At 45.8% G+C, this 9,852-nt stretch overlaps 1 protein-coding gene across 1 annotated transcript; it reads left to right on the top strand.

Moving 5' to 3' along the window:
• The first annotated feature begins 1,503 nt into the window (after positions 1 to 1,503).
• Positions 1,504 to 3,891, top strand: LOC131518229 (mast cell protease 4-like). Its single transcript, XM_058740816.1, is given in 7 exon segments — positions 1,504 to 1,558; positions 2,084 to 2,234; positions 2,681 to 2,816; positions 3,055 to 3,103; positions 3,106 to 3,308; positions 3,749 to 3,767; positions 3,770 to 3,891. Coding segments are annotated over 7 exon segments (735 nt in total).
• Positions 3,892 to 9,852: the final 5,961 nt, after the last annotated feature.

Below are 9,852 nucleotides of genomic sequence, written 5' to 3'. Positions count from 1 at the left end.
GTAAAATAAGGGATTTCTTAGAAGGACTGCATCTTCTAAAACTGTGGATATTGGTGAAGAAAGCCTCTCTAGATCCTTCTCATTGTTGTTGTTTTGTTTTTACGGTCTAGGAAAGCAGGGTGATATATGGAAAGATATATCCATATATGGAAGATACGGAGTTTGACACCTAATTCTGATATGTATTGGCTTTGACATCTTGTCAAGTGACTCAAATTCTATGAGCCTCAGTTTCCTCATCTGTTAAATGGAAACAATAATAGTTCTCAGGATTGGTGTCAGGGTGAAGGAGTGCTTGGAATATACCATATTTCATTGATTCCAAGATACCCAATATTCTACATTTTAACCCCTTTACAATAAGAATGAATCTTGTAATCAATGGCATGTTATTATTTAATCAAGAACAACTTTTTTCTTTCTCAAGGCACATAAAAGAATGAAAGCCTAGAGTAATATCTCAAATAATGACAACTGAGATGTCATTTTGTTACCAAACCAAGTGTGACCCTCAGTGCACAAGGGGAAAACCCCAACAGCCTCTAGAGAACACAAGTGTTCTTCTTGATACATTCCATCCCTTTCTCCATTTACTAGACTAACCCTTCATCCCACATCCCTTGTTGTTCAGATTAGTGGAATGGAAAAAGTACGAGTTTCAGATCTGATGTATTTTGGATCTCTATCTCAGGAACTGTGAGATCATGACCTGAACTAATATCAAGAGTCAGAAGCCTAACCAACTGAGCCATCCAGGTGCCCCAAAAACAGACTCTTAAATACAGAGAACAAATTGGTGGTTGCCAGAAAAGAAGTCAGTGGGGAATGGGCAAAACAGGTGAAGGGGGTTAAGAAGTATAAACCTCCTTATTTATAAAATTTATATTTATATTTTATAAATATATTTTATTTATACATCCTTATATTTTATAAATAAATTTTACATATATTTATACATTATTATTTATATTTTGTGAAACAAATCAGTCCTGAAGAGAGAAAGTACAGCACAGGGAATACTGTCAATAAGATTGTGATAATACTGTATGGTGATGGATGGTGAGTACACTTATCATGGGGAGCACTGAGTAATGTATAGAATTGTTGAATCACTGTGTTGTATGCCTGAAACCTAACATAACATGATATGGCAACTATACTTCAATAATAAAAATAAATACAATTTTAAAAAATTAAAACCCCTTCATCTGTGTTACTATGCTGCCTCAAGAGAACGGCATTAGATGAGAAAGGTGCATGCCTCGTCCCAGTAAACAGAACTCTGGGGCTCTGACCATAGCCTCGACACCAGCAGAGCAGAGAGAAGGGTCATAAGACTTTCTGATGAGGAAGCTAGCCAGGCCAAAGTGAAAGACAAAAATGTGACTAGGTGGTTTCTGTGGTTTCCAGTCCTCCTCTTCCTTCTACTTCTGGGGTTATAAAAGCAGGGGCAAGGGAGGGCAGGGACAGAAGAAGCTCACCATGGACACTATCACTGGGAAAATGCAGGTCCTACTCCTTTTGTTGGCCTTTCTTTTGCCTCCTGAAGCTGGAGCTGGTGAGTCTAGGGTGTAACCCCCTGTCAAAGAAGCCCTTAAGTCAGGCTACAAGTTCCATGACAAGTAATCTAGGGGGAAATCTCCACCTGGAAGGGTCAGACTCTTTTCCTGCAATTGATGACAGTTTCCCTGGGATGAGAAGACTTGGGTGGAGAAAGAATCAGAACACTGTCTTTGGAAGTTCCTCCTAACCCACTTTCCTGAAAATAGCCACAATTCTGATTCATGGTCCTTCTTGGTGCTTGCTCTCAGGTGGAAGAGGTCAGGATAGAGACCTGAAGAAACGTTTAGATGACAGCTCAGAATCAAGACTAACCATCGTGTTCTGAAAGTAGGGTGAGGGTCAGTTGACAAGGCAGATTAGGGTCAAGAAACCAGCAAAAAGGACACACAGAGGTCTGAGCTCCATTAGAAGTAAGGTAAAAGCTATGTGGGTCCTCAGCTTCCACCTCCTTTCCCTCACCCAGTGCTCTATCCGAAGGCAAGGGAGCCTGCGTTTAGGGACCTGGCGTTCTCTGTCTCAGTGGAAATCATCAGTGGCATTGAGTCCAAGCCACACCCCCGCCCCTACATGGCCCATCTGGAAATCATCACTGACCAGGGTTATGTTGCCAGCTGTGGTGGGTTTCTCGTAAGTCAAGAATTTGTGATGACAGCAGCTCATGGTAAAGGAAGGTAAGAAAACTTTGACCTACTCTCTTTTCACGTGAGGAGCTGTAGGTGCCAGAGTTACACGCAACTTCAAAGTGGCCTAAGGAGAAATTCTTGTGTCCTGCTCATCTCAAGATGATCAGCAATGCATATTGGGAGGGACCAGCCCATTTTCATTTGCTGTCTCCACCTCCAAAGACCAGCCAGGTCACAGCAAGCTAACACTGCCTTACTGTCCTGATGCCAGCCAGCTGAGCTCGCTCAGTCCCATGCAGCTGCCAGGGCCTGGCCCTTCGTGAACCCACTATGATCCCGGGGTGGGAAGGGGGACTTCTGTCCTCAGTTAAGACCTGAGTTCCTCAGGTCTTGCCTTGTACTGGGAAAGAAGAGAGCCTGATGTCTCCTTGCTCAGAATGAACCCTTTTCAGAAGACCAGCACCTTTTCCTGCCTCTCTGCTCCTTCTCAACAGGAAAATTACTGTCACTCTGGGAGCTCATGACATAAAACAGGAAGAATCCACATGGCAGAAGCTGGAAGTCTCAGAACAAATAGTTCACCCAAATTACAACTTTTTCACCAACCTTAATGACATCATGTTACTGAAGGTGCCATTAGCCTTCCAGCACTTTCCCATTCCCCCTTCTTGAACTTTTCTCCTAACCTGTGCATTTCTCATTCTCCCTTGTCCAACCCATGTCCTCGGGACCCACCCTCATCCCACTCCATGTCATCACCATCCCACTGGGGAGAAACTCTTGGCCCTGCCCAGGGAGCCTCTACCACAGCACACTGGGACCCACTTTCTCTGGGACTGGAGGTCCATCTACTCTCCCTCCCTCACAGCTACAAACAAGAGCCAAGCTGACCCACGCCGTGGGGACAATCTCCCTGCCCACCAGTCTACCTTCATTCCACCTGGGAGAATGTGCAGGGCAGCTGGCTGGGGAAGAACGGGAGTGATGGAGCCGGTGTCAGATACTCTGAGGGAGGTGAAGTTGAAACTCACGGATGCCAAGGCCTGCAACCACTATACGTTTTACAGCCATAAATTACAAATCTGTGTGGGCAATCCCAGGAAGACAAGATCGACATACAAGGTGACCACACACTTACACTTTCTCCTCACAATGGTCCCTGGGAGACAGCATCCTCCTGGGAGGATGTGGGGTCACAAAGTCCCCTAGTACAGTGACTGGTGTCTGAGTTTGTGGGTTTCTAGCACCATGGGAACTAGAATCCTCCTTCTGAGTTCCATCCTCACATACCCAAGTCCTGCCTCTGACCCTCTCATCTAGTTGAAGACCTGGCTGACAGGTCTTCAGGAGAGAACGGAAGAGATGGAGAGGACAGGATCTAGGCTTATGGTTCCATGCCAGAGACATTAAACCCCTAACTTATGACTCCATGAGGAGCCAGGATTCCTGATCTGACTCTAGGGTATCTTGGAACTAGCCAGGTTGCTGATAGAACCCAGATGAAGTGACAGTAGGGTGAGAAGGACGTTCCCTGTTCATGATCTGCTTTCTCTAACCCACAGGGGGATTCTGGGGGTCCCCTTTTTGTGCAGGGGTGGCCCAAGGTATTGTGTCTTATGGACGTACAGATGCAAAACCCCCTGCTGTCTTCACTCGAATCTCCCCATATGTGCCTTGGATTAATAAAATCTTGAAGAAACAGTAGCCACAGAAGCCTGGCCAGCCTACGTGAGAATCCCAAAGCCCGAGGCCTTCCTGAGTAGCCCTGGGTGCCACAGAACCTGACCCCAGCCTGAGCCCAGGGAGGCTCTCAGAGGCACACAAAGCCCCTACTGATTGTATCCCCAGCAAACTTCAATAAAAATGCTGCCTTCAGCATACTTATGTGTGTGAGACTCTTCTCTCTCCCACAGAGCTGGTCTGCTCTGACGGAGGAGTCCAGATATCCTCCTATGGCTTGAATGAAGAATTGTTCTGGGCTCCTTTCTTACCAGATTAATAATCTTGCCTACTTATCTCCCTGTGCACTGTGTGGTATTATGGATTATTGAAGAAAAAAATTTGATCTGCACACTTTGGATTTAACATCCAAAGTAATGTTGGCACTAATTTACCTTCTTCCCCCACTGCCTCCTTTTCTTCCTCCTCCTCCTCTCAATGTTACTCTTTCCTCAAAACCTGTGTCTCAGCTACTGCAGTTCAGAGCAGAGATGCACCATAGCAAACTCCCAATGACTGTTTCCAGAGATGACCCCAGGCCTAGGCTGTTGTTATCTCGAGTCCCTACACCCACTTCTACCTCATCATTATCATCTCTCTCAATATTGGGTCTGAAGCCAGGGAACCATGTGCCAAGATGGAAAAGTGGGGAGGATAAAACTTCCCAACCACAAGAGTTCAGGAGGGAGGGGGAGGGATGACACCTAGAAGTCCTCCAGATGGGTCCGTCTGTTACAGCCATCAGAACAAAGTTGTAGGTGGGGCAGGACCATTCTAGCTGAGGGGAGAGCCCCAAAACCATCAGTGTCAGCCCAGTCTGTGAAGAACATCAGAGCCACCCAAATTCAACTGTCATCTTCCCCCAGAAATGACACGATGTCTCAGGTCTTCCAGAAGGATATCTGAGTTGGGCCAAGTTCTCCAATATTTCCTCCTCCAAGTGACCTGCAACACTCTGAGCTGAGCAAACACACAGCCACACCTACCATAACGCAGGGAAACAGGGCATGAACTCCAACTAACTCTCAGCAACCTGCAATTCAAGGACCTCCAAACAGGTCCCACTACAGTCCCTAAAAGTCCTGAGAAGGCAGGCCTGGCCCCAGGCAGGAAAGAGCTGCCGTTGCTGCCCACAGGGAACCCAGCACCTCCATCCTCCTATAGCCTACCAGCCCACAGTTCATGGCTTCCAGCTTTGCCACTGGTCAGTACTGGTGTAAAAAAAAAAAAAAAAAAAAAAAAAAGCTAGCATAATATACAAGACTGGTAATTAACTCTATGTGTAAAACAAGTCTAAGTGGGTAAATTGGTACAGCCGCTGTGGAAAATAGTATGGAGATTCCTCAGAAACTTAAAAACAGAAATACCATAAGATCCAGTAATTTCACTACTCACTACCGAGTATTTACCCAAAGAAAATGAAAACACTAATTTGAAAAGATACATGCACCCTTATGTTCATTGCAGCATTGTTTACAATAGCCAAGGTACGGAAGCAGCTCAAATGAGAGAGAGAGAGAGATCTCTCTCTCTCTCAAAATTAATAAACACTTTTACAAAGAAATAAGAAAAGTAAAAAATAGGGTGCATGGGTGGCTCAGTCAGTTAAGCATCCAACTCTTGACTTTGGCTCAGGTCACGATCTCATGGTTCATGAGATGAAGCCCCATGTTGGGCTCTGTGCTGACAGCATAGGACCTGCTTGGGATTCTTGCTTTCTCCCTCTCTCTCTCTGCCCCTCCCCAAACGTCCCTCTCTCAAAATAAATGAATAAACATTTTTCAGTAAATAATGAACAATAAAAATAGGACAATAGACAGAAAGTTGAAGATATAGGAAGAAATAAAAAGGACCTGGTGAAAATCACTCTAAATACAAAAATATAAAAGCAATAGCAAATATTATAATTTTTATGATTTAAAAGAAAATTTTATTTAAAAAATAGATCTGGGCTCCTGGGTGGCTCAGTCAGTTAAGCGGCCAACTTCGGCTCAGGTCATGATCTCGCAGTCCGTGAGTTCGAGCCCCGCGTCGGGCTCTGTGCTGACAGCTCAGAGCCTGGAGCCTGTTTCAGATTCTGTGTCTCCCTCTCTCTGACCCTTCCCCGTTCATGCTCTGTCTCTCTCTGTCTCAAAAATAAATAAACGTTAAAAATAAATTAAAAAAAAATAGATCTATGTTAATGGCCACACAATGTATAAAATATAGTTTGTGATATATACTTGTGATGCAAATAAAACATGATTGTGAAAAAAATTTTTAATTACCATTTTTTTTTTTTTAGTAGGCTTCATGTCCAGTGCAGAGCCCAACACAGGACTGGATCTCATGACCCTGAGATCAAGATTTGAGCTGAGATCAAGAGTCAGACACAACCGACTGAGCCACCCAGCCACCCCTAAATTACCATTAAAGAAAGAAAAAAAACAGGCATAAGTCTGAAATTTTTTTTTAGTTTTTTTTAGGTTTTTTTGGGTATGTGTGTTTATTTATTTTTGAGAGAGAGCACAAGCACAAGTGGGGGAGGGGCAGAGAGAGAGCGAGACACAGAATCCCAAGCAAGCTCTGCACTATCAGCACAAAGCCCATTGGGTTCAAACCCACCAACTGTGAGATCATGACCTGAGCCGAAGTCAGATGCTTAACCGACTGAGCCACCCAGGCACCCCGTCTGACAAATTTTGAAAAGAAAAAATCAGAGGGGCGCCTGGGTGGCGCAGTCGGTTAAGCGTCCGACTTCAGCCAGGTCACGATCTCGCGGTCCATGAGTTCGAGCCCCGCGTCAGGCTCTGGGCTGATGGCTCGGAGCCTGGAGCCTGTTTCCGATTCTGTGTCTCCCTCTCTCTCTGCCCCTCCCCCGTTCATGCTCTGTCTCTCTCTGTCCCAAAAATAAATAAAAAACGTTGAAAAAAAAATTTAAAAAAAAAAAAAAAAAAGAAAAGAAAAAATCAGAAAAATCTCAAAAATGAAAGAACTTATGCTACAATGGTAATTAAAAGATGTGTTTTTTTTTCTTTTAGCCCTAAATCTCATTTTATATTTGTACAATTAAGTAGTTTTAAACATGAAATACAAGGAACAGGACATTATGTGTGATGTCTGCCTAGGAGACCACAGCACACACTGAATTGCTTCTAAGACCCCACACACTCCTGACCCCTTGGGACAGCACATTTATACGGCAGCTTTTCTTCCCAGGAAGCTAGACAACCAGAGACGTGGACAGAGTGGTCAGCCTACCCTGCCAGCCTGGCCTCCAACAAGTACTGGGGCCTGTCGAGACCGCAGAGATCTGGACTGTCTGCAGGCTGAATCGGACCCCAAGGGACTGACAGGGCTTGCATAACTTTCATCTGTTGCTAGGGGAGTGCAGAGTGGTACAGCCACTTTAGAAAAGAGGTTGGCAGTTTCTTAGAAAATTAAATATACACTTACTGTATGACCTAGAATCCTATCCCTGGCTGTTTACCTTACAGAAATGAAAACTTAAGTTCACACAAAAACCTGTACCCAAACGTTTAAAGCAGCTCTATTCATAATTACAAAAACCTGGAAACAACCCAAATGTCTTTCATCAGAAACACTGGGGAAAACTCTCAGTGACGCCTAGATGGCTGGCTCACCCCCGTGCTGGGGGTTCTGTACACCCCCTGCCTCTGATATCTCACATAACTTCTCCTCAAGCTGTCCCAACAGCCTTACTGGAATCTACCTGCAGCTGGGAGCACTCACCACTCAAGGAACAAAGGAATCTCCTTGCAACTAAAAACATAAGACATGGAGAAAAAAACAAGTCAAACGAGACACCCGTATGAGGCCTCAACACAGAATAGCAATCCCAGTAGAAGGAGGATACCAGCCCATTCTAGGACTGTCTAGAACACAAGTGGGTCCAAATCCAGTAGTGATATCCTGACAGTGTGGCCCACAGGAAGCAGCCGGGGACACCACGGGCCGAGCCTCCAGGCGTTGACTCTGTCATTGACGACAACCACAGATTAAATGAGCATGGCGTAGACCCCTGGAAGGGAAACCACAGCTGTTGCCTCACCAGTCTCTCCCACAGCACACCCAGAAAACATAAGGCCACCACAGCCACTTGGTGCCATGTTAATTCTGAGGTGCAGAAGAGGTGTGCCTGCCTGACCGATCCTGAGAGTGATGAGGGGTGATAGCATCACAGGGTCCAGAGGAGAAACTGCTCAGGGCAAAGGGCTTGCCCAAATTCATGAGAAGGGGCACCCTAGGACTTTCCCTGCTCAAACACCAGCCTATCGCAAGAATGGTAAATGGAAAAAAGACCTAGCAGGAAGAAATCCAAAAAAGCACCCATGGGTGGGGGGTGGTTCTTGCTGAAGAGCCTGTGTGAGGCCATGAGACCTATTCCTCCCAATCCAAAACTTGGAGTCAGCTCTCAGGACCTCTTCATCCATCATTCTCCTGGATAATCTGTCCACTGGAACAATCATGCTGAGGGAAGTCATTCAAAAGGAACTAGTGTGCGGGGGAGGAGCCAAGATGGCGGAACAGCATGGAAGTTTTCTGTGTGTCTCGCGTCCATGAAATACAGCCAGACCAACACTAAACCATCCTGCACACCTAGAAAACTGATTGGAGAAGTAACACAACAATCTGCACAACCTGAGCCACAGAACCCAGCAGGTACGCAGCACGGAGAGGTGAACTTGGGGAGCGAGAAGCTGCAGGAAGGGAGGTGCTTTTGCAGGTGGAGAGAGGATGGAGATGGGGGCAGGGGAGGGGAGAATACAGGAAAAGCACCCCTCCCCAAAAGCAGCTGGAGAGAAAGCGGAAAATTGGAAACAGCCGCAGGGACAAAACTAAAAAGGGAGAAAGGAGAAAGGAGAGGGTTTAAATGCCATTAAGACTGTAAACAAGGGGAGGGCAAAGGCCTCAACTCTGCAGCTCAATACCTGGTGGTGCTCTGGTGGGAAGGGCGAATCCTCAGGAACAGAGTGGGGTCTGGGAGGTTGTTGGGCCACACAGAAAAAGCTGTTCCACTGCTGCAAGGACATTTGGTAGAGACGGTTAAAGCCACCTGGTCCCAGCAGACCCCAGAAAAAGGCCACATTCGCTGGTGCTGGAACAAGGTCATTAAGGGTGAAGTCTGGTGCCAGATGTGTGTTGTGATTTTCCATAATCCCTGAAAAGCTGCTGCAACACTATCTCGCGAACCTTTTCCTGGGGTGGACTGGCACCTGGCTGCAGTCTCAGGGCACCAGCAGCAGCAGGGTCCAGCAAGTGTTCCTGGGTGCAGCTGACATTCGGCCATTGCTCGGTGAGACCCTCCTGCAGAGGGGTGGAGCGGGTCAAAGCCGCAGTTCCTTTGAAGTAAGGGGCCAGGGAAAACAGCTGCATCTGAGACAAAACTCGGGTGAGAGGTACTGCCTGGGGCTTGGTCACAGAGAGTGAAAAAGCGGGGAGTGGAAGAAAACTGAAGACAAAGGACGGGTGTGAGATTGCTGACTGGGAGAACAGACTTCCAATACTAGACCAGGTAGCTGGGTGACGCCATTTTCACCGCTCCCGCACATGCGCATACTCCCACGCACCTGCGAGCACCATAACATTCCACCCCAGTAGGCTAGCAGTGCCATCTAGTGGAGAGCGGAGCCATTACACTGAGCCTGCCAACCTCGCCAACCTTGCTCTTCAAGAACACAGGTCTCACCGCCTACTTAGTTTATGGACTATAAAGCGCTTCATAGTCTGACTTCTAGAGGAAAACTAAGTAATTTCAGTCCTATTGCAATCTGTTAGCAGATCCATCTATTCAATTTTCTTTCTTTTTTTTCTCTTTTTCACGTCTTTTCTTTTTCTTGAATACAGAAAGAGAAAAAAATTCATTTTTATTTTCAATTTTTATTAAAAATATTTTTCTTTAATTTTTTTACTATATTTTTTTACCTTTGTGTAAATTTTTTCGAAT

Source organism: Neofelis nebulosa, chromosome 7 (genome assembly GCF_028018385.1).
Source record: "Neofelis nebulosa isolate mNeoNeb1 chromosome 7, mNeoNeb1.pri, whole genome shotgun sequence".
Taxonomy (NCBI): Eukaryota; Metazoa; Chordata; class Mammalia; order Carnivora; family Felidae; genus Neofelis; species Neofelis nebulosa.
The sequence above is the reverse complement of the archived record's forward strand: the minus strand, read 5'-3'. Positions and strand labels throughout refer to the sequence as shown.